The 25,319-nt window shown below is 52.8% G+C and overlaps 2 protein-coding genes, 1 long non-coding RNA gene and 1 pseudogene across 3 annotated transcripts; 2 read left to right on the top strand and 2 right to left on the bottom strand.

Moving 5' to 3' along the window:
• Positions 1–7,974: 7,974 nt before the first annotated feature.
• Positions 7,975–8,961, bottom strand: LOC120648497. Its single transcript, XM_039925259.1, has one exon. It carries the CDS (start codon positions 8,754–8,756, stop codon positions 8,127–8,129), a length of 630 nt encoding a protein of 209 aa, XP_039781193.1. The 5' UTR covers positions 8,757–8,961; the 3' UTR covers positions 7,975–8,126.
• A 5,997-nt stretch (positions 8,962–14,958) lies between these two features.
• LOC120649824 lies at positions 14,959–16,445 on the bottom strand. Its single transcript, XR_005665386.1, has 2 exons — positions 15,551–16,445; positions 14,959–15,426 (listed from the first exon to the last, which is right to left on the bottom strand). It is a non-coding gene; the product is annotated as an uncharacterized LOC120649824 (long non-coding RNA).
• Positions 16,446–18,173: 1,728 nt separating this feature from the next.
• On the top strand, positions 18,174–19,421 carry LOC120647674 (annotated as a pseudogene).
• A 1,914-nt stretch (positions 19,422–21,335) lies between these two features.
• Positions 21,336–22,565, top strand: LOC120649823. Its single transcript, XM_039926724.1, has one exon. The coding sequence runs from the start codon at positions 21,619–21,621 to the stop codon at positions 22,120–22,122; it is 504 nt and encodes a 167-aa protein (XP_039782658.1). The 5' UTR covers positions 21,336–21,618; the 3' UTR covers positions 22,123–22,565.
• Positions 22,566–25,319: the final 2,754 nt, after the last annotated feature.

Here is a 25,319-nt window from a genome sequence, read left to right as displayed (position 1 = left end):
CACTGAGCCGTTGCCTGATCTTATCCATGCCTACATTATTTTTCTGAGCCTCCACAATTTGATCTCTGAGTGTAGGTGTGAGGGTAAGATTAGTAAGTGTACCTTCAGATACAATAGCAAGATTTAATTTTTTTCATTTCTTGGCACAAGGTTTCATGCACCACTGAGGCTGAGGTGCAACTGCAACTTGCCTTGCGACTCAGTGCATCCGCAACGACATTCGTCTTACCCGGGTGATAATGAATCTCCAAATCATAATCCTTTATCAACTCTAACCACCGCCTCTGGCGCAAATTGAGCTCACTCTGGGTAAAAATATACTTAAGACTATTGTGGTCCGAGTATATGTGAATAGGATTGCCTAAAAGATAATGGCGCCAGATCTTTAAGGCATGTACTACTGCTGCCAGCTCCAGATCATGAGTGGCATAATTCTCCTCATGTCGTCTGAGGGCTCTGGAGGCATAAGCAATCACTCGCTGGTCCTGCATAAGGACGCAGCCTAGGCCCGTACCTGATGCATTACAACAAGTATTAATGGCCGAATAATATCCGGCGAAAACAAACAGGGATGAGAACGTAGTCGGGAGCCGTACCTGATGCATCACAGTACACATCAAAAGGCCGGGTAATATCTGGCTAAGCGAGGACAGGGACAGACGTAAGAAGCTTTCTCAAAGTCTGGAAGGCCCGCTCGCATTTGTCGTCCCAACTAAATCTCACCCCTTTCTTGAGTAACTCAGTCATGGGCCTAGCGATTTTTTAGAACTCCGGTACAAACCGGCGATAATAGCCTGCTAGCCCAAGGAAACTCCGGATCTCTGAAACAGACTCTGGAGTCTTCCAATTCAGGACATCCTGAATCTTGTTAGGATCAACAGAAATCCCCTTGTCTGAGATGATGTGGCCCAAGAACTGGACTTCCTTGAGCCAGAAATCACATTTACTGAATTTGGCATACAGCTTGTGCTCCCGCAGGTGCTGAAGCACAACGCGGAGATGCTCTGCATGTTCTTCTTCATTCTTGGAAAATATCAGGATGTCGTCAATAAAAATCACGACGAACTTATATAACTCGGGCATGAACACCGAGTTCATGAGATACATGAAATGAGCAGGGGCATTCGTTAGCCCGAAAGACATGACCAGATATTCAAAAACTCCGTATCTGATGGAAAAAGTCGTCTTGGGAATATCCTCAGCTCTAATCTTTATCTGATAATAGCCAGAGCGGAGATCAATCTTGGAAAATACTTTGGCCCCAAATAGCTGATCAAACAGAATATCAATCCGGGGAAGGGGATATTTATTTTTGATTGTGACGGCATTCAGAAGTCTATAGTCCACACACAACCTGAGGCTTTCATCTTTCTTTTTCACAAAGAGTGCAGGACAACCCCAAGGTGACGTGCTAGGACGGATATAGCCCTTATCAAGCAATTCCTGCAATTGTTTTTTTAACTCCGCCAGCTCATTGGGTGGCATACGATAGGGTCTTCTAGAGATGGGTGTCGTGTCCGGTTGCAACTCAATGACAAACTCCATGTCACGATCAGGAGGCATCCCAGGCAGATCATCTGGAAAAACATACGGGTATTCACATACCACTGGTATGTCCTCTAGCTTCTTACCCTCAATCTGATTCACCATTGGTGTCAAAGATATATGATCTCTCAAATGTATGGTCATACACCCGTGAATAGGAGATTTGATGTGCACAGATTATGAGGTCGTGTCTAGACTAACTCCCTGACCCTCCATCCAGTTCATGCCCAATATCAAATCAATCCTTTGGGTTGGTAACATTATCAGGGCCGTAGGAAAAAAATTTCCTTGCAACTGTAGGGGTACTTGCTTGACAAATTGATTGGTGATTAACTTTCCCCCAGGTGAGTGAATGTGGTACGGCTTGGGCATACTCTCTATCTTCATCCCCAATCTAACAGCATACTCCTTGCTAATAAAAGTATGAGACGCTCCAGAATCAAACAGGACAGTAACAGGATATTCATTTACTGAAAACGTACCCGCCATCACTGGAGCTCCCTCTGGGATACCCTCGAGGGTGGTGTAGTGCACTTGCCCCGGCTTGAAGTGGGCCACACTTTGCTTCTGACCCTGATGGCTCGATTGCTGACCTTGCTTGGGTGGCATTGGACAGTTCCGTGCAAAGTGACCCGATTGCCCACAGTTGTAACAAGGGAACAAATTGGGGCGCACCCCCGGCTGCTGCACTCAGACCTTCTGCTCATTCTGCTGAGGAGCAGGAGACCTGACTGTCCCCTATGGCTGAGTGTACTGAGGTGCCCGATAACTCCACTACTGCTGTGGCTGGTGTTGAAAAGGAGCTCACTGTGGGCCCGACTGCACCAGGCGGAACCTCTGAGGAGCACTGCTAGAAGACCCCACAGCCAGTGACTTCCTCTTCTTTTCTGCTTTATGAGCTAGATGGGCATCCTCCTGAATGATAGCCCCATTGACTAGCTCACTAAAAGTGTTGAACTTGAACATCGCCAGGCGATCCTGGAGCTTGCTGCTAAGCCCCTGCCTGAAACACGTCTGCTTCTTTTCATCAGTATCCACGTGATAACCGGCGTACTGTGAGAGCGTGTTGAATTTCTGGGCATACTGCATCACATTGTTGTTACCCTGCTTTAGGGCCAGGAACTCGGTGAGCTTCCTGCGAATGACCCCTGCAGGAATATGGTGTGCTCTGAAAGCTTCCTTTAACTCATTCCAAGAAAACCGAGTGCCAGTAGGAAACAAAGCCACGTGGTTGTCCCACCACATACGTGCGGGTCCCCAGAGCTGCTGTGCTGCAAATGACGCCTTGTCGTTGTCATTGTAGGGGTACAGCGTGAACTTGGACTCTATGGACTTAAGCCAACTGTTGGCCTCCAACGGCTCGTCGGCCTTGTGAAACAGCGGTGGTCGGGTCCCCAGAAACTCCTGATATCCAGGAACAGGCGGCTGGTGGTGAGGCTCAGGCCGCGGCGCCCTGCCCTGCTGCACGAGCTCACAGAGGAGTGCGGTCTGCTCGTCGCGCCCGGTGAGCATGGCCGCAATGGCCTGGGCCAACTGTAATGGCCCGCCTCCCCGAGGCCGGGCCCGCTTACATCTGGCTGCTTTCTAGGACATAGACTGTCCTCACAGACCAACACCAGTCTTTTCTGCACACTTTGTCCTCACTCGTGCGCACCCAGTCTTTTCTGCACACTTTGTCCTCACTCGTGCGCACCCGGGAAGAACTTCCCGGTCGATCACCCATCCCCAAATTTCTCTGTGCCAAGCACGCTTAACCTCGGAGTTTTTTGGAGACCGGCTTCCGGAAAAGAAGTTGCAACTTGTTTATATGAGTAACCTATTAATCCTATTAAGCCCTGGGCCGGGGTGTCTGTAACATCCCGCCTCCCCGAGGCCGGGCCCGCTTACATCTGGCTGCTTTCTAGGACATAGACTGTCCTCACAGACCAACACCAGTCTTTTCTGCACACTTTGTCCTCACTCGTGCGCACCCGGGAAGAACTTCCCGGTCGGCACCCATCCCCAAATTTCTCCGGGCCAAGCACGCTTAACCTCAGAGTTCTTTGGAGACCGGCTTCTGAAAAAAAAGTTGCAACTTATTTGTATGAGTATACTATTAATCATATTAAGCCCTAGGCCGGGGTGTCACACCAACTCAGGAGGGTTCGGTGGTTCTCCCATTCTGCATTCAACCATGACGATGTTAGTTCCATCATTTAGATAAATTAACAAAACCGATAGTAACTAATCCTTTCTAATCATGGAACAATGCAGAATGTAGAGATTCAAAACAATTCTGAATAATGCTTGCAGGCGGGGCTAAGCGATCGATCGGTGCAACCGGTCGGTCTGACCGATCAGCCCTGGTCCAGCCAAAAATTGTATGGCGGACAGTCCGCAGTACAAGGGCGGACCGTCCGCTTTACCAAAAATCCAGCTAACCGGACCGTCCGCTGAGATCGTGCGAACCGTCCACTGTACATAATGTCAACCCGACTCAATTTCAAATGGTTCTGGGAAATTTTCCTTAATGTCCGGCGGACCGTCCGCTGGTAACAACTGTACTGTCCGCGCAACACATTTGAACTGCCTGACGGTGTCATCCGGTCCGACCGACACGCTCTCACGACCCATTCGCGTCGCGCCTATAAAACCTTACAACCCGAACGTCACCTACAAAGGTCCTTAGACCTTAAACTCACCCCATCAACTTTCACGGAAAAATCTCAAAATCACTATAAAATCAGATGCATGCTCGCCCTACGTTCTTTCTAATAAAATTTTTTAAAATTTTGAAAAACTTTGAAACTAGTCATGCCCGTACCATTCTCGGTGCGTTTCGGCTCTGATACCAGCTATGACGGAACTGCCAAATTAAAACTCTAATTAAGCGTAATGGCCGTCATTTGAACATATCGGGATCATTAGCTTAACGGCTTAATTTGGCGATTCTTTCTCAACCCACGTCCCGATCGAAACATCACCAATAGTCCCACGCGAAGGTGGGCGCAGATGGTACAAGCACGACACATATTTGAAAATACAATAAATATACATAAGACTTTACCTTAAGTTTTTACAAATCAAGTTTGGATAAATACATAATTTACAAACTTTGCATTACTGAAATCCTAGTTCAACTAGAGAAAAAGGGCCTACAACTCCCAAAAGTGTGCCCTAAGGAGATCTCTATCTAAACATCTAGCTCCACAACCTCCCATCCCTCTGCATCCCGGCGGATGAACTTGACGCAGCAGGGACAAAAGTCTACGTCTTCGTGTCCTGAAATAATTGTGGCAACAAACCCTGAGTATACTAATACTCAGCAAGGCTTACCCGACCAGTGAGTATAACTTAGCCCACATATCTAGACATGCAAGGCTTTTGGCTGGTGGTTATTTTGCAGAAAAACAGCGACTAAAGTAATTCCTCACTTTCCTTATTTTAGCCCAAGTTCTATATAAATTAACATAGTCTAATATTTGCATAACTAAATCTAGAGCAAATATAGTGGAACAATAAGTAATAATTCATATGTTCATCAACATAGGTATAACTATTTTTCCATCTCAACACTACGCTGCGACGCAGTGACCAAGGTGCTCATATCCGAGAGCGACTGACGGTGAATCGATTCGATTTAACCTTGCAAGGTGGACCTAACCAACACGGCACGCAAAAGCCCCGTCGGACCCCACGCACCAACATTTCCCCTCCCCGCCTCGAACTACAGGAACCAGCCCAATGACATATGGTCAGCCAAGCTCAACGTGAGACCACCAAAAGTAAACATATGCATCCCGATTCTCCGCGACTACTCGACTCGCCCCAGGAGTTGGGTGCGGGTTCCTGTACTTTCGAAGCAAAGCAGTACTCGGCTTACCGGTTTCGACTACCTCCTACTCCCGGTATGCGGTTAGTACTGTTCTAACATGATCAGCAGGGCCAACAACGGCTCGGTCCTTAACCGACACAGGCGGCACTACACTTCTCCCGCCCGGTCTCAGATTCTATTCTTTCTTTCATCCCAAGACTTTCATCCAAAATTTAGTAACTCATAACTGGAAACATAAAACTATCCTATATCTCGCGAGTAACCAAGGATTACTCGACTTCTAACGAACCCTATCTAGCATAGCATTGCTAACGTCCTATACATACTAGTACAACTCAAGGACACCTAGGGTTCATGCAACTAGGGTTTCAAACAACTCCTACACGTAATATATAAGTAATAAATACATATATAGGTGTCATAATTTAAATTAATAGGTTGTACACCGGGGCTTGCCTTCGGGCTGCTGCACAGAACTGGGGTCAGACGGGCCTTGGGCCGGGTGCTCACACCCCTCCTCCTGGACTTGCGCCGGCTGCTCCTGCGGTGCCGCAATCACCTCAAATACGGCGCCTTCAGCTGCGGATGCTACACGCTTGCATATGAAATAAATGAGTGCAGCTCAATAATATACTACTCTACTTCAACTGGAATACCCTGCGGACTGTCCGCGCCCAAGTGGCAGACCGTCCGTCGTACCATTATACCGACCCACCAGAGATAACAACGTCTCTGGAACAATTTCTAATCCAACCTGCGGACTGTCCGGCCCCCCTTGGTGGACCGTCCGCAGTTCACGTATTCAATCCACCAGAGACGTTGCCACCAGAGACGGCAACGTCTCTGGACAAAATCCTAAACTCTACTGCGGACTGTTCGTGCCCAAGTGGCGGACCGTCCGCCGTTCAATCCTACGAACCCCCACCAGAGACATTGTCTCTGGACAAACTTCAAGTTTCAACAGCAGACCGTCCGCTCCCCTATAGCGGATTGTCCGCAGTAAATTCTGATAAACCACCACAGACAACATCGTCTCTGGACGAAACCTAATCTGACCGGCGGACCGTCCGCGATACATAACTTCTGCCTCGCGCCGCAGGCGGCAGCAAGTGCGGTGGCGGTGCCGGCGGCCGTTCACCGGCGCCGGCGACACACCACGGAAGGGGAAAAGACCGGAAGGCACAAGGAACTCACCACGAATCCATTCTCGCGTTCGGTTCGAGCGGAGGATGACCGGAGAAGCGGATCGACGTGGAGCAAAGCTTCAAGCACCTCCAATGGCAACCGGCGGTGGCGGGGGATGATTCCGGCCGTAAGAAGCCGGTCTAGGGGTTTGGGAAGGTGGAGGAGGTGCCGAGGAAGGTTCCCGCGCGAGGAATCGAGGTTTGGTGGCCGGAGTACGAAGATCGACGGAAGGTGGCGATGACAGCGTGAGCGCTCGAGCTCCGCTCGGCTCTGGACGAAGTGAGGAGGAAGAGAGGAATGACAAGTAGGTCCCACATCTATCCGATAAATATCTGGACGATGCCTGACGGACTGTCCGCCGACCCAGAGCGGACTGTCCGCGAGGCAGGTGTTACGTCGGCCGAGAAGACCTTGTCTCTGACCGAGAACTTCACATCCACCGAAATGGGCACAGGACGTTCCGGGAACGGCGGGAAGCGGAGCACCCTCATCTTCCACAGGCCGGTGCCGTCAGACGCAGTGTTCTCCCTCGTCGCCGGAGTGCACACGCAGAGACGATCATGATCGTTGCTGAATATGGAGAAGAGCCCTCTCACCGTGAGGACCAGCTCGTGACCCCGGCCGCCGGCGGGGCGCACGAGGAAGGGCAACCTCGACAAAATGGGCGAGGTGCGACCCGGAATGTTCGGGATCATGTCGAGCGACGCGTCCTTGGAGTCGTAGACGAGGTAGTAGATGACGGTGAGGGCGTCTCGCCAGAAGCGCAGCTTGAGGAAGAGCGCTTGCCCGTCCTCGGTCGCCAAGTCCACGTCGATCATCGGCAGGACTTCGTCATCCAGTCGCTGCCATTTTTCGGGGACGTCTAGATTCTCTTGGATGATTCGAAGCGCTTCCAAGCTCAGGCCGATGCTCAGGGATGCGCCGAGATCCGCGTAGCCGAGGCGGCGCACGTGGAGCGTGATGCCTTCCAGCAACTGCTTGCCGTGCTCCCCGCACCCGTAGGCATCCTTGCTAGCGAACTGGATGCTTACCGATTCTGGATCCGGCTGGGCGTCAGGTAGGAAGACATCCACCACGTCCCGGAGCACCATGAAGCCAGGAGAAGAACGGGCAGCAACCATGGCCGACGCGCGGTGCTTCGCCCGGCCGCGAGAAGGGTCGTGTTTGGCGGCGGCGCTCGAATCGATCGGCAATCTAGACCTGACCCTCTTGCTCGGGAAACGCTTCTATTTATCAGCTCGGCCGCGACCCGATCCCGGTCTGACCCGCGTATTTACGTGGGCCTTGAGGATTTGCACACAGCCCGTGCGGGTTGGCACGGACTGGGCCGTTGTTCGTGGCTGGCTGGATGCAATACAGAGCCGGTGTAGTACGCAGGGCGACGCCAATTTCATGTAGTAGGATGCATGAAAACTTGATTTGGTCACGAATTCTGTTTTTAAACGCGGAGGAAGCATACTAGACCGACACATGTACATTTTTCAAAGACTTGCGTGACAGCGTTTCTTTATGGGAAAATACGGCGTGAATTCAAATCACAAAACAAAAGTAAGACAAAACTTGGATCAAACGTATCGATCGCTCACACTTTCTGTTTTTTGAACGATCGCTCACGCTTCGCGGACTCAACTCCCAGAGAGGAAACGCTGATCTCAAGAAGCAGCGCCGCCGCCGTGGCGCCGGGGCCGGGCCGCTGCCGCCGCAGGACGGCGTGCCCGCGCGCGAACGAGAACGCTCCCGTGCCGCCCACCACTCGCAGAACCTCCTTGTCCTCCGCGCCGCGCCGGCGCTTCCCCGGCCTCCGGCTGCTCGCCTCCACACAGAGGCTGCCGGACAGCCCGGCGGCGCCATCGAACGTCAGGTGCACCGTGTCGAACACTGACGCCGTCGCCGCCGCGCCCCGCTCGCCGGCCGGGAGCAGGAACCCCGAGGCCGTGCCGACGGTCCTCGACGTGCTCTCCGGCCCCGCCGTCATCCGGTGGTGGAACACCAGCGCGCTCTCCTCTCCTCGCCGCACCTCTTCTCGGCCTTGCTGCCGCGCCTGCACGGCTGCCGGTACCGTCGGGTGGACGTACACCGTGAAGGTGCGCGTGCCCGGAGAGCCCCTGCGGCCGCCGCCGGCCCGGTGCGGGAGCGGGGAGACGGTGGCAAGGAGGACGACGGCGAGGACGGCGGCGGCGGCGACCACGCAGAAGATGATCCTCGCGAGCATCGCCGTAGTAGCATTTCTTATCTGGGGAGGCCAAATGCGAGAGTTGGCGGCTTGGCGAGCATTTCAGGAATCGTGTCGCAACGAAGCGGTGATCAGTTGGGATTCCTTGGATTTTCTGACGAAGGATGGGAGAAAGTTGCCGAGAGAGCAGTTGAATCAGCGTTACTTAATCCATTCTGATGCCTTGGGTGTCAAACATAAACTAAACCATTGACGAAAAGGGTAATGCAGAATAAGCAAAACAAATGACCTGGGTTTAGTGTGGTTGGAATGTAAGCCATGGGCGTCTGGTTAGTTCGCTCGTTTCTGCTTTCCACTGTGCGTACGATAGGGCCATCCTAATCTAAGCAACATTAAAAAAAAATCTATTAGTCAACCTCCACAGCCCCTTTGTTTTTGACAGCGAAAACATCATGCAACATTGCAACCGAATGACAGGCAGTGTTCATCAATACTCAACTCCATATTTCCTTCGTGGAATTTGGCTAAGAGTTTTTTTTTTTGAAAGCTAGAATTTGGCTAAGAGTTTTAGCATTGCAGTACAGAGTACTATAAAAAAATGCTGATCGTTCAAACAGGACCTGCATGATCTACAGAACTCTTGAGAATGCTAACAAACGACGTCAGTCTCGGATCCATGATCTATCGCTAGCTGAAATTCCGAAATACACTTTGGCCACACAATAATGCAACCCTACCAACAAATCTAAAACAAATCCAGAGCAGAACAAAAGACGCGAAAGAGGAAAAACTATCCCGTCCCCCATGATTGGTAGGGGCGTCCGGTTCAGCGAGTGCCCATCATCCATCTGCCTGTGCAGTGCACATAAACACCCAGGGGCCGCGGCCCCTTGAATCTTGATCCATCCACACGCATCCCCCACCAGATCGGACCAGCCGAGCTGATCATTGCGCGATGTTCAGTGCACTGTGGCGAGTGGATCCCCATCAGGATCTCTCCCACCTCCGTCGAGGCGACAGTGACACCGCATCCAGCATCCGCCACAAAGCCACAGGCCAAGTGTCCCAGAGCACGGATTAGTTGGTGCATCCATCCATCCATCCAATCCAGCCAAACCCTAGCTCCCAATGATGCGGTTGACCAAACCCATTCTTGAAGAAACCGGACGGGGACAGGAGATGGGCGAGGGGAGGGGAGGGGAGGCAGATCGCAGGGACAAGGAACAGAGGATAGGATCTACGCAGGCAGGGGTGCCAGGGGGGCAGCGCCAGTGTGCAATGCATTTGGCTGCGGCTCGAGCCTCCCCTGCCACCTCGCCGCCGTGCGTCCTCGTCGAACAGCGCGCCCGTTTTGTTCTGGATCTCGTATCGGTGGCGGTTGGTTGGGCCTCGGCCGGCCACTTGCGAGGCTCCGGTTCGCCGGTCTCTGCACCCCCCCCCCCCCCCCCCAAGCTGCGAATTTTCTGTGCAGGGAAGATGAACGGGTGGAACGGCGAGTCGTGACCACCTGCACCTGGTGCGTGTTTGTGTGGTTGGTGGAGATGATCTGAGTGTACCTGACCCTAAGCGTTCTTCACGTCCGACGCCGGAACAGATGCTCGAGGAGAAGCTAGCGATCAATCGTGATGTGAAGTGGAATCTATGTCCAGCCACGCCTTTGCTCCGACGAACGGAGCTGCGGACGGTCACGTAGGCGCTCGGCTGGATTCACGAACTCAGGCGGCACAAGAACACGACAGCACGGCGACGCTGAGCGAGCGAGACGTGCCAACGCCGGCCGCTGCTTATCCGGACAGAACCGGGCACGGAGCGAGCGGCGCGCCTGGCAGGCCTGAGCCGGACACCTTTCGGCCTGAGCTGCGCAGAGCAAGGAGGTACAGTAGCTGTTGCCAATCCAGGGCTAGTCTGCGCTCTGCATCGTACCGGTGACCACCGCCGTTTGCACCAGGAAGGGGCCTGCACCGCTGGAACAGGAGTTGTGGCGCCCTCCGTCCCCGGCCTATCACAAGCAAACCGGCGAGCTCCAATCAATTTTGGCTCCAACCTCTGGTGTCAGATGAGATGGGGACTCGTCGAGACAGGCGAGTTCATCTCCCATTTTCGGACCCCGGTGCAGATAACCCAGCTCGGTGGCTGCGCGATCACTGATCAGACCAAGCACAAAAAAAAGATGACCTTTACACTTTCCCCTCCGGCAAATCCAAAACAACCATCGCGCGCTATTAAACTTCCTGGCGCGCGATGCAGCTATCCGCCACTCCGCCTATCCATACCCACCCACGTGACAAGCTAAGGTTGATTTGCTTTTTCTTTTCACTTTCTATTTTTTTCCTCTCTTTCGTAATGGTCGCAGCTATCTTGTTTTTTTTAAACACTACCGTACGTTGCTGATGATAAGATATTTCTACTATATTTTCTCTTGAGAAATTTTCTTGACAAAGATTTTAGGAAAAAATTTCATAGAAGTTGTGCTGAAAAATTATCCTCTACAAAAAATTTTAAAAAAACTTATCTCGATAAGTTGTATTTTTACAAGCTTTCGACGAACTTATGCTCCAAATTTGTGTGTGAAAGTTATGTTCAAAGTTACCATTTAGTAAGAAGGCTGAAATTTGTACATGCCGTTTTAAAAAGTTATCCTATAAAAAGTTAGTTTGAAAAATTATATGTAAAAATTAAAAAAAATTATAAGTATCATAAAAGTTATGCTGAAAATATATCATTTAGCAGTTATGTTGAAAAAAGATCACCTGATATTTGTCTGAAAAAAGCTATACACACATATATTAGAACTAATTTTTCAAAAGTAGAAAATTATGAAGAAAGAAATTTACCTAAAAAGGAAAGTCGTTAGCTGTCTGAGATCGAGCGCCGATACGACTCCTAGCGCGCGCTCATTAGCTGCGCCCCAATTCCGCGCACCTCTATCGGCATCCGCCTCAAAAACCCCGGGCGATCAGGTAGCATCCCACAGGCGCATCAGAACACGACCGATCCCCCTGTCACTGTTGCTCCCTTTTTTTTGGAAAAAGGGTTCACCCAGCTTTTGGCTGATGATGTGTAAGAGCTGTTCCCATTGTAGCAGCTCATCCTGTCCAAAGGACCTTCGGAAATTCATTTTCCACTCCCCTTCAATCCAGCATTCGCTAACTACACAGTTCTTGTTGTAGGAGTATTCATAAAGGTTGGGGAACTCTAGTCTGAGTGGAATATCCCCAACCCACACATCCTCCCAGAAGAGAATGTTCCTCCCATCACCAAGAGTGAATGTCGCCCCCCATTTAAATCTTTCTCTGATCTGTTGTAAGCCACGCCAAAACTGAGATCCAACTCCTTTTTTACACAAGGTCACAGGCTTGCCCCTCAAATATTTTGCATTTAGTAGCTGGCAGCATTGATCCACCCCCCCCCCCCCCACCCCACCCCCTTTGTTATATAATCTCCAGATCCACTTCAGTAGTAGAGACTCATTCAAGGTCCTCATGTTAAGAATTCCTAGCCCCCCAAAATCCTTCGGGAGACAGGTGTTATCCCAATTGACCAAGTGATACTTGAATTTCTCAGGGTCTCCCCTCCAGAAGAATTGTGATCTCACTATATCCATCTGATGGTGTGTCTTTTCTGGCAATAAATATATACCCATTGTGAAAATTGGCATGCTAGAGAGTGATGAATTTGTCAGCACTAACCTCCCCCCATAAGACAGGTGTTTGCCTTTCCAGGGTTGGAGTTTTCCTTTCATTTTGTCAACAATCCCCTCAAATGCTTTGGCAGATAACTTCTTGTCATGTATGGGGAATCCAAGGTACTTCATGGGTAACTTCTCAATTTTACAGTTCAGCATGTTTGATATCTCAATCTGTCTTGTTTCCTCCACCCCAAAGACATATACTTCGTTTTTATGATAATTAATTTTGAGGCCAGACATCCACTTAAAACAATATAGCAAAAATTTCATGTTGGTTATTGATTCGTCATCACATGCCACCGTCACCACTGTATCATCTGCATATTGTAGATGAGTAATCCCCCCCTCCTGTACCAGGTGAGGAACCACACCTCTGATTAGCCCTTTTCGCATGAGAAAAGATCACCGAATAACCAATCCGATCTTTGCTAAATCCTGCACGGCCAGCCGTGAGCCATCCAACCGATCCCAACTCGCCTGACCTTTTCCGTTTTATCTTATCCCGGAGCTGCTACTAGCTCCGATCTGACGGACGGAGGGAGGGTGACAGGTTTTATCAGCAAGGAATGCCGTTCCGATTCCCTCGAACTGAACTCGTTCGTCGCGGCCGGCGCGCATGAGCGCGAGAGCTCGCCCTGTCCCTCCGGTGTCGGGCCGCCCGCGAGCAGCGGCGAGCTGGCAGTGGATTCTGCCCGGCCGCGCGACCGGGCATCACCGGACAGTGCGAACCTTTTCCTCTGAATGATTTCAGTTCAGACGACGACGATGCTCGATGCAGCTGCGTGCGTGATGGAGCGCTGCTGATCGAGGCTCAGCGGAAGTTTTACGAAGAGTTTCATGATATTAAATATTATTAAATTTGCCGACGTGGCAAGAAGATAGAAGATTAGCGTTTTATGAGATGTGAGGAGAGTTTCATCACCATAAAACTCATCTGGCACGGTTACTTATGAAACTCCCACTGAGACTAGCTTAACTATATTATTGTTTAAGAGTTTAGACTGACAATTTGTGGCGGTTGCGTGGTATTATAATCCGGTCGTTTGACTACAAGCCTGGCACGGCCCTCTTGGTGGAGATGTTTGGTGCTAAGAGCGGATTTTGTGTCGCCCGGCGCCATTCCACCGGGTATCTGGACGGCCGCGGATGTCGTTGAGATGAGCGACTGCGGGGTACGAGGAAGTGTACGGGGGATGTATTTGTGAACAGTTGGTGATGTATTTGAGCGGAGATCTTATATTTTAATGCACCAGTACCGAGGGAGAACTGGACGCGTGCCTTTGGAGAGGGTAACTGGACCCGGCTCGATGCTTCTGGAGAGGGAATCTTGTACAGTACAAAATTTGTTTGCACTTGGTAGCACATGTGCCGTTTGGCGTCAGATATTGCAATTAATTAGTACATATTGTCCTTTGATTCTTCTCAAGACTATCACCGCGAATGTGTTAACAACAAAATAAATATCGCCGGAGCATATGTAAATCAACGCACATCATTGATAAGCAAGATCAATTATGAAATTGTTAAACCAATAAGATGCCATTCTATTTGTGCATATTAAAAACAGAGCGTATATGATGCTAAATTATTTTTATACGTGACAAAACAAGTTAGGAAACTGATCAATGCATGGTTGTGCATCTATTCTTAACGGAAAAACATTCTCTTGTAAAAAATATGAAAATGCACACAAAAAGGTGATTTCTATGCTTTCGCTCATAAAAAGTCATAAAATATTTTTTCACAGCATATAATCTAGAGAGCTGGGTAGAGACCTAACTTATTCAAGATGTATTTAATTTTGTAACAATTATCTAATGATGCACTTTTTTGTAAGTAGAAAAGAAAATGCATGTATATTTTTGCTTATAAGCACTCTTTGAAAAATTAATAATTAAAAGGGCCTAAAATGCACATATATTTTCCTTGTATGCACACCTTGAAAAAAATATAAATTCAAATTCAAAGCGTGAAAAATCCTAAAAATATAGAGTCCAAGATGCTCACGGGATAAAAAATCTAATCCTGTACTACTGCTGGGTGGTCCAAATTCTTCAGCTGCTTAGGGTCATATTTTTTTACATGCATGATTAGCGATTTATCATACAAGCATAGTTCGAATGCCTACAAAACCTAAATATGTTCATCATTCATGTTGCACTTATTATTGTGCATAGGAAAAAAAATTAAAATCAAACTTGTACATGTTTATTTTTACACACTACAAAAATCTCAAAGTTTTTCAATGAACGAGATGCACGAGAAATCTTACAACAACATCTTAAGTTGCTTATTGTCCAAGATGCACATATATTTTAGGATGCAAAAATAGCTTAATTACCCTGGTAGATAATATGCACATATTTTGGTGCAGATAGAAAATATCAAAATTATTGAATATGTGAGATGCACAAATTTGTGTGCACATAAAAAATAGCACATTTTTTTATAACCCATGAAATAAATCAAGAAATAGAGTAATATGCTAGATAGCCCATACTTTTTGTGCACACGGAAAATCACAATAAAATGTGCGTTGATGCTCATTCTTCATAAAAAACTCTTATAAATTAACCAAAGGTACAATGCTCTATGTATTCATGTGCAAACAAACTATTTCATGAAATCATTAGATGCACATTCTTTACAAAACCACAAAAGAGATTAAATAAAAGTTGAATAAAAGGCAGCACATATATTGTGCAAATAAAGCATCTCGAAATTTGTTCGTGTCAAAACGATGCATTTGTTGCTCACACAAGAACAATCTAACTATTGGAGATGTTGCTAAGCTCTAAATACCACATGTCGGGGGCCATCTGCAATAGCACGAAGCTGTCCTGCTCGACGGCGGCGGCGGCTGCGCGACTGGTGGGTCCGCGGTTCTTGATAACCGGCGTCGCAGTCTCGAACTCGGACGCCACCATCCTGACCTTGCCCATCCTGCACCGACTGCAGCAGCTTGTAGCCGGGCGACGTCGCCGTGTACTAGTGCAGGATGTACCGCGCGGACGACGAGTCCTGCCATTGCATTTTCTCCGGGTGGTGAGCCAAGAGTACTAGATGCACGGACCCAGAACGCATCTCGTGGAAGCAATGCAATAGCCAACGAATGGAGGGGAGAATGGGAGTGAAGAGAACTTACAATGGGGGTACTCTTGCTGTAGAGGAAAGGCAGCAGTTCGGCCGGCTTGAATGGGATGGGCGCGAGCGGCCCATGACGCCGAGAAGGCGGAGGTCCGACCGCCGGAAGGAGGTGCCTGATCCGTCGTGGCCCGTAGCAGCGGAGGCCATGGACGGTGTACGCGTCAGGTGCCGCGCATCCAGTTCCCAACCCCTCCCAGCGGCCGGATTCCTCGGCATCGGGGTCGCCGACGGCGAGGCGCTTAGCAACCGGCCCCTTGATGAGCAGCGCGATGAGCTGCTCCTCGAGGTACTGCTACAGCACCTTCTCCGGAGGCGGCTGCAGCGGCGCGGAGGACTTGCGCCGGCACAGGATCAGCATCCTCGCCGGCAACGTGCTCACTCCAACCACATCAGTTTTTTTACCAATTACTCACGAGAAATGGCAAATCACCCAAGAAGAAAGAGATGAACAATTTCCTTGCCTGCTCCCAGGTCGGGATCCAAGGGCCGTCGGCGAGATCCCCTTCCTCGTCCATGACGCTCAAGTGCGCAAGTGATGAACACCAGTACCGGAGCGTTTGGTCCAGATATTTCTCGGAACAAGCGTTGGGAAGCCCAGACCTTCTTTCCTTTCTTATTTTAACCATATTGCGGCCTGTATTTCGCTATTTGATATCACCTTATACTTTGAAAAAAAAATCAAACCTGCACGCTTTCCCGAATCTCGAAAGCCGTCCGCTCCATGCCGCCAAAGTCTGGCGGCCGTCCGTATACCCGGCGGAACGGCGCCCTGGGGTCATTTTAATTTCCCGTTTGGAGCTCGGTGCAGAGCACTGGTGCTCGTGAATCTTTTCAGTTTGGTTAAGTTAACCGGGGTGTCAGTGTCAGGAACCCAGGACACAAATTGGCGCCCCCATCTCCTCCCTCCATTCTCCATCTAACCGCTCACAACCATTCAAATCAACTTGGCCGCGTGCCGCGCGCCGCTCGGCCGCAGGGTTTACCTTTTCGTTTTTTTTTCCGAATCCCGCCGTTTGCCGGAAACGAAATTTCGGCCGAAATTTCGCCGAATTTCGCTAATTCCGAACGGAAAGAGAATTCAAATTCAAAAAACGAAATTTCGGTGAATTCCGACCGAAATTTCGGTCGAAATTTCGGTGATTTCGACCGGAAAATGATGTCCGTTGTGATTTTCGTACGGTTCCCGAGGTCAAATGAAAAACTTTTGAATACCAACTTTGTTCAGTTTTTCGAGATCTACAACTTTTGTTTCAGGAACTTTTTCATTTGAGCAATGGTTTGAAAGTTATTTAATTATTTCAAAAACTACCAATTAAAAGTCTTGTCATTTCATGTGACAACTTTCATTTTCTCTCTTAGGCCTCAACTGGACTTTTATTATTCTTATTATGGCGGATATTCCTATAAATTTTTAGGGACATTAGTTGATCCAATTGAAAGTTGTTTTAAATCCAGGACAAACATGATTTGAATTGGTTATCAATTCATGTGACAGTGTTTGAATTTTTTGTTTGATTCAATTTGTATAGAGAATTGTTAAAGCATTCTGAAAGGTGTGTTTTCTGGCAGTTTTCCAACGAAAAGTTTTTCCCTGCTCTATAGATGGTGACAATTCTCTTGTGGCCTAAGATTTTGGTCACATGCATGCTGTGGATGCAAGAATTTGACCTTCTCTTCTTATCCTCGGAACTGGAATGGCGTCGGAGGAAATTCACTGGAATCAAGGTTACAGTCACCGACCTACTATTGCAATGCAAAGCTTTCTTCCACGAAGTGGGGGCAGATCAAAGGCCACAACTGACTTAATCTGCAGTTGTCAATGGAGAAGAATTACCAATGAAATTTAACACGTATCAGCAATGGCCACAACTTCAAAAAAAAACTCCCAAGTCTCCACAGTTACCGGCTACAAAGCTAGAAGAAGAGCCAGATCGAGGGCCTGGTTAAGAATAATAGACTACAGCAGACAGAGGGCTTTAGCTGCCATCTCATTCGATCTCACCGCTACATACAAAAGAAAAGAGCTGCTAGATGATAATATAAAAGCAGATGCAAAAAAGGCAAAAGCGAAGCAAGATTGACGACGAGCCTAATTGGACAGCACGAGGAAACCAGATCTACTAGTCTACTGATGAGAGTATAGTCCACCCGGGCCGGCCGATGGATCATCATCCTAGTTGTAGGTATGCATATGAAATTGAATAGGTACCTCACCAATATCATGATAAACCAAAGTCTAGTTGAAGTCGAGGGGAGAAAACAAATTTTTGCACATGAAATGACGAGTCATTCAAATTACGGTTTCAAATGTTAATTTTAGCCTAGCAAATGATCTTAGATTTGAGTGTGTTCTAGTCCTATTTGCTTAGAAAAACACCTAGTTTTTTATCATATTTTTTACATATTTTTTTACAAATTTTTTTAAATTTTTGAATTTTGAAACGAAATTTACCGAAATTTACCGAAATTCCACTTCCCGGTAACTACCGAAAACGAAAAAAATACCGAAATTTCGCCGAAATTTCACCGAAATTTTGAACCCTGCTCGGCCGCCCACCTACGCGCGCCGCTGGCCGCTCGCCCGCCCGCGTGTGCTCGCCGCGCACCTGCCTGCCTGCGCTCCGCTCGCCGCGCACCTGCCCGCGCGCCGCTCGCCGCTCGGCCGCCCGACAGCGTGCCGCTCGACGCGCGCCGCTCGCACTCGGGTGCCCGCCCGCGGGCCGCGCGCCGCTCGAGGAGGCCAAGCTGGATATCGCCAACGCTGCAGCAGGAGGCGCCCCGGCGCGGCGGCGGCGGCGCCGCGGAGCATCAAGGACCTCATATTCGGCGGCGCGGACGAGGAGGTCAGGGTCCTGCGCAGCGAGCTCCGGACAGCGATGCAGGACAAGGATTGCAGCCGCAAGGCCGCGGACGACCTCTCCGTCGCGCTCCCCGACGTCACCATGGGGGCCAAGCAGGTCAAGGTGACAAGCTCTGGCTCTCCGAGGCGCGGGCCGAGCTGGAGGCCGCCAGCGCCGAGGCCGAGCGGCTGCGCGGGCGCTGGCCGCCGCCGAGGCCCGGCTGCGCGCCGCGTCCGCCGAGGCCAACGCCGTCAAGGACTCTCGCTTGAGCTCGCAAGGGCCAAGAACGCGTGCCTCAACGACGCCGTCGCCGACAAGGACACCGCGCTGCAGAGCCTCGGTCAGGAGTACGAGTGGGAAGGTCACCGAGGCCGCCGCGCAGGGCAGCCTCAAGCCCTCAAGGAGCTCAAAAGCCTCCTCGCTGCGACGTCCACGGTGGATCGCCCCCGCGCCGGACCACGGCTTCGATCAGCGCCTGCAGAACGGGACGCCGCAGTCGGCGTCGCAGCGGTGGATGACGGACAAGCCGAGGACGCCCAGCAGCCGCCGGAGGTACTCGATTGGCGAGCCGGGCAAGCTGAAGGGCGGCTTCTCGCAGTCGGCGCGGATGGGGAGCCTGACCCCCAAGGAACGAGTGTTCGCGTCGCTCAGCAACATTGCCAACCTCAAGTCCGCGGGCGACGCGGCCATGGAAAACTTCGACGATGAGTTCAATCACCCTCGTTCTGGTTGTTCTGGCTTGATGGCGCGGGCGGGCGGCGGGCGGCGCGCGGGCGAGCGAGCGGCCCGCGGCCCGCGGCGAGCGAGCGGCCTGCGGCGAGCGGCGGCGCAGGCAGGCAGGTGCGCGGCGAGCGGCCGAGCGGCGCGCGGCGCGCCGCCAAGTTGCTTTGAATGGTTGTGAGCGGTTAGATGGAGAATGGAGGGAGGAGATGGGGGCGCCAGTTACGTGGTAACTTGCCGGATCCACACAAATTGCGGTTACCATACGAACATGCAGTGAAATTTTAAACGTCTGGTTGCCAGTTGGCTGTCCGGTGATGCTGGAGCCTGAAGAATTCACGATCCACGCTACGCCCCTGACAAGGTTGGTGGGTGGGGGCAGTGATCGGTGAGCTCTTGCACGCACGATGCCAATTCCATGGTACACCAAGCTGTAGTATTGGCTGGCTCGACGAGGCGAGATCGATCGGGGAAATGAATTCAATTCATGGGCGCGCACTGTGAAAGACTGACAACGAGTACGTAGGGCCGGCCGGGCCGAGGCCGGGACGACGGCGACGGCGACGTCCGATGGGGACGCATCGCCGCGGCTGATGATGGGGGCCCCGAATCCGGCGGCGTCAATGATCCGATCCGCACGGGCGCAGCAATGCCAAACAAACACTCCAGCTCCACTCGCTCGTCGTCCGGTCGTCACAGTCCCGGCAGGGGCCAGCGCCATGGGTGGGTGCCAATCATCACCGCGTATGGGCGCGTCGCGGGTAGCTGGAAGCGTTTACTTCTCCTTCTCCTCCTGTCCTGTGAGACCTGGGTCGATCTGCCAAGCTAGCTCCGGTTGGGGCCGGCGGGGTGGAGGAGCGGAGGAATTATTTCTGGGGCGTCCACGCGCGCGTGGGTGGCGCGAGGGCTCCGGCATGGGCGGGGCGTGGCGCGGGAGGCGGGACCGTCGTCCAGCTAAGGCGGCTTGTACGTGGCGCGCCGTGGCGTCGCGAGGGCGACGGCGTCGGAGCGCGGGGATCCCCGAGCGGTTGCGGGCAAGGCCGTGGCCAGCGCAGGGGCGCGACCCGGCAGCCGGTACAGTACTGCGGAGCTCTGACAATTGGCGCGAGGTCCACGAGCTGCGGATGGAATCCAATGCCGACGAATTGGACAATTTGCTCACTGGTTACCCGATGATTTTCAGCACGAGAAGAAGAGAAATTTCAGAGCCGTTCTGGCAAGCAGTCGACCAAGCAGAACGTTAATTTCATCCTAATCCTCTGTATAGCTGTGTTACAGTCGTTTAGAAACTAAAAAAAAGAAGCATTTACGAACATAGTATTCTGGAGGCAATTTGGAGCATGTCTGAATGTCCGTGCTCTGAACGCACCCAGCGGCGAGCCCATACGATACGATATCTCTAAGCTCTGCATTTTCGCGGCTCATGTGAACCGTGATCTCGACGGTATCGGCGAGGATCCAGGACGGCCCCGCCATGACGCTGCGGAAGAAAACGGCCGGAAGCTGCCTTGTTTGGCGGTTCCCTTCCCCCCGGCGATTCGTGACCCTGCGCCGCGCGCTCGCGGCCGAAATGATCAGCTCCGCGGCTCCGGATCCGCTCGCGTTTCTTCCTCGCCGTTTCCCTGTCAGAGAGTGCATTAGATTAAGCGCCGTCTTCCGCCAAAAGACCACCACGGTCGCCTACCCACACGTGCTGGTTCTCTGCTTAGTTTTCTTCCAGTTCACAGTACCTCACTTCAGTACATGGCTACGCGCCAGCGCCATGGGTCAAATGCGTCTTCTTTCTCTCACGCGTTTACTCTCATCGGAATGCCTGAGAAACGAGGCCGTGTGCTGGAAGTCTGAAACTGGGAACGCATATGCAAAGCACCGGAGCAGCGAAGCCACCAGCAAGTGATGAAAGCGAGAGAGGTGACAGGGTCTCTGGCAGGCGGGACCCGACGATGCCACGCGAGCAGAGAGCGCCAGGTAACTCGACACGCTGGCTTGGCTACCCAAGGAGCAAGCAGCGCGTCCAGGTACAGGTGGCACTGGCACCGAACGGGACGGGTCGGGGGCCACGCCGCACAGTGACGCCCGCGCACCGCAGCGCCCGCCGCTTGCAAGCTGTCCTCAACAACTTCCAGGTTGGCATCCTCTCTCTCGATAGCCTCGCTTACCTTTTTTCCACCGAGAGTCCGCTCTCCTCCTCCCTCGCCGCGCTACCCGACCCTCGCCGCGCTACCCGACGCGTCCACCTCGCTCACTCGGCTATATATACGCGCGCGCCCCGGACGCCGCCTCGCTACTCTCAACCAGTCGTCCACTCCCCCCACAACGACCGCCGAGCCAGCAGCAGGCAGCAGCTCGCCGGCCGCCTTGGTCCCGCAGCTCGCCGCTCGAGCTACCAGCCTCCTGAGCTGGGTTGCAGCAAGAGACCGAAGCCGACCTCTCTGGATTCCTTTGGTCCGAGCGAACGACGCGCCGACGAACGCGCACACATTTCTGGAGACATTTCTACCGCGCAATGGGAGCCTGCAACTCGTGCGAGGCCACGGCGGTGGCGGCGGCGCCGGGGTGGACGGCGGCGGAGGCGCGGGTGGTGCTAGAGGACGGCGCGCTGCGGAGGTTCCCGGGCGGCACGCGCGCGTCGCAGGCCGTGAAGGCGGCCGCCGGCGCGGGCGCGGCCCCGGCCGCCGCGTGGTTCCTGTGCAGCGCGGACGGGCTGGAGCTCGGCGGCGCCGCGGCGGGGCTGGGGCCCGAGGAGGCGCTGCAGCCCGGGCAGCTGTACTTCGTGCTCCCCGCGGCGATGCGGCGGCGGCCGCTGCAGGCTGAGGAGATGGCCGCGCTCGCCATCCGCGCCAGCGCCGCGCTCGTGGGCGACCACGACGGCCCGCTCGTGTTCCCGGAGGACGCCGCCGCCGGGGGAGGCGCCGGCGGCGCGCGGAGCGGCAAGGCGTGCCGGAGGTCCAGGAGGGGCAGCAGCCGCGGGCGGGACTTCGTGCCGGACCTCGGCGCCATTGCCGAGTAACCACCGGGGGCCGTCCAGCTAGGAGAGAGAGCTAACGGCAGCCTTCGCGTCGACAAGAAAAACTGAAAAAAAAAATCAACTGTAGCTACGTGTTAACTGATCAAGCGAAGGCTTTGACTAATGGTAGCTAGTGTAGGAACGGAACGGAACGGAAGGGAAGTGCAGCTCAGCTCGCATGTGGCTGCTGGCTGGTGAGCCGGCGTACGTAGATACGCGGCAGGGTGTACATGTAGAATACGCGTAGGTTCGAGAGGTGTGCCCATGCGGGAGGACTCGCCGTGATCCAAGGGCCAGTGGACGACGCCCGGGAACCTTGGTTGTGTGTGTCTGACGCGCGGGGCCCGCATTGAGCTGAGCTGTAACCGCTGGGATCGACATGCCGATGTGGCGATTCAATCAACGAGCGAGGAGTCAACGACTCGAAATTGCCATTGTTGATGCAAGTATTTCCTCTTCCAGCGGACTTTTATGTTTGTATGTAGAAACGTAGAGCAGTATTAGACCTGTACGAGTCGATGTGGGGTGGTCGGCTGGGCGAAGCATCGTGACAGATTGGGTACGACTGTACGAGGACAACGACGGAGAGCCCGCGTCCTCTCCCTTTCCCATCATGGCATGGCGTCACCGGAAACCCACCCAGCCGGGAGGCCCCCCGGATGGCTGGCCCTCGGCGTCGCGCGTCCACTGCTCGGCATGCAGCCCCGGCCCCGGAGGCCACTGGGACGGGATGCGGTGGCGCTCGGACCTCGCCGCGCACACTTGCGCGAGGAGACCTGACGGCGACGGGCATGGCCCCCGCGCCGTACGCGCCTCACCCGAGTGGATCATTAGCAACCGGCGGTGGTCAGGCCAGGTGAGCACAGCGGGAGATACCCTGAACCGATTCGCGATTCCGGCCGCCGGCGCGCGCCGCTCGGCTAGTGCGCACCACATCGGCTACACGTACGTCCGGGTCGACGCCGTCCGCTCGTCGGCGGTCGGGCGGAACGCACAGGTTCGGTCCGGCCCTGAGTTCCGTCGAGGGAATATATGCGTCGCATTCCGTTTCCGCGGCCGGGAACACTGCCGGCTTGCGTTTCCGTGGACTCCCACGATTCGGATGGGGGAGCTCGCGCCGGGGATGTCGTACGGGAGATTGCCAACGGAGCTGGAGGTGAGAGGTGACACGGCAAAAATTCGGAGAAATCTGGAAGGAAACCACCCGGAACAGACCAAGACGCCAAGTGCCGCCGCCACTTGACCGGCAGCGAATACCAGTACCAGCAGTGGCAGTGTCCCTTTCCGTCGCCGTCGGCCACCATGTTTCCTAGTCGTCGTTAGTTACTCGTTGCCGGCTTACCGCCAGTTCACATACTCCGGTGACTACCCTGCCTTGATGACTACATCCATGTGCAACGTGCCACTGCCCACCGTCGTCGTCTCAGTTTCAGACCGTGCACGGCTGCACGCACAACACTTCCCGGTCTTTAGCCGCATCGAGCCGGCCCCGATCAGGGAAGGCCTTTCGAGAACTGGGAATGCATTGCGCTTACCGTTTACTCCAGCATGCATGGCCATGGGCACGGCGAGATGGATCGGTCGACCGGGCTGGCCAGCCATGGCGATGAACTGGTGCGGCGTGCCCCGTATCGGAATCTCTGACGCTGGCCCAACACAATCGATCTTCTCCGCCCCTCGCCAGCGACTGGGGGGACCGGTGCAGTTCGCTGCACGAGCCCGGCATGCATGTGGATGTGGCGGCCAGCTAGCCATAGCTGAGCTGAGACCTGAGAGCTCGTCCAATCCTATCATCATCAGGGTTTTATTTCCCAACCGGAAACCGGTTACCGCCGCCCTCCGGTACCGGTTTACCGGACCGGTTAGGCCGATAACCGGTGGAAACCGGTTGAATTCAAATCCAAATCCAAATAAATTCAAATTTTCCCGTGCAACCGGTTCCGACCGGTTTACCGGCCGGTTTTACCGGTTTACCGGTCGGTTTGACCGGTTTGAAATTCAAACGCTCCCGTGCAACCGGTTTACCGGCCGGTTTTACCGGTTTACCGGCCGGTTTGACCGGTTTACCGGCCGGTTTGACCGGTTTACCGGCCGGTTTGACCGGTTTGATCGGTGGGCCTTCATGGGCCGGCCCATTTTTTTCTTTTTCTTTTTTGATTTAACTTTAAATTCTCACAAATTATACTAAATGAATGAATTTTTGAGAAAATTTGACACCATTAGATTCATCACACCTTGAAGTATTTTTAGGAATTTTTTGGAAATTTTTCATTTTTTGAATTCAAATTTAAAATTTGAATTTTGGCCGGTTGGGTACCGGCCGGAACCGGAACCGGACCGGACCGGTTTGACCGGTAACCGGTCAAACCGGACCGGTTCCCACCGGTTAGGTTAACCTTGATCATCATGCGACAAAAAGGTCATGGTCGAGCTCGACCTCGGCGCGCTGGCCGCAGCGGGTTGCTCTATAATAAGTGATATGGATTATTAGGGTTACTTGATTAATGGACCTCATCTCTAGCACTCTATCCTCTCTGCATATATACCACTGTACTTGCAGCTACTGGACAACTTGGAGGCTGCCCCTGCAATTTGCATAGCCAGGCCAACGAGGCAGGGAGTGACGACAGGGACAGGACAGCTCGCCCTGGACGTCCAAATACTCCATACGTCCAAATACAGGAGTCTTATGGTATGGATTTGGCTACTATATCGACCACAAAATAAACTAAAAACAAAGGGAGCTCCTTGAGAAACAGAGAGAAAAAGTAGCATAGGGACGGTCTCGTAGGATCTGCTGCTGAAGGTGGTCAGTAGGTGGCTCTCTGGTCCCTGGGCGGCGGCCGTTGGATGATCTCTGTCTGTCCTCGCAAGAACCGCCCGGCGCCATGAAACCGGGAAGGGGAGGGAGAGGACGAGAGGGGCGCCCCCCGACGCCGGGGCAAGCGCGCGCCAGCCCGACGCGCGCTGGAGCGCGCACGGCGCGGTCGCCCAGCCCAACCGCCTCGGTTCCCATGCCCGAGCCGTGCTCCCTGTTGCACACGCATTGCTGTATGTAGCCTGTAGTGCTCGGCTTTGACAGCTTCGTCAGACACCCTGCGCCATGCGCATGCGCGTCCCGGAACCAGATGGCCTGCACGCCGTGCAACCCAAACGCTGTCGCGGCAAGTAGCCCGTAATGCGTGACGCGTTCCGCATCT

The sequence above is a fragment of the Panicum virgatum genome, chromosome 9K (genome assembly GCF_016808335.1).
Source record: "Panicum virgatum strain AP13 chromosome 9K, P.virgatum_v5, whole genome shotgun sequence".
Classification (NCBI taxonomy): domain Eukaryota; kingdom Viridiplantae; phylum Streptophyta; class Magnoliopsida; order Poales; family Poaceae; genus Panicum; species Panicum virgatum.
Note: the sequence above shows the minus strand (reverse complement) of the source record. Positions and strands in the feature narration are given on the sequence as shown.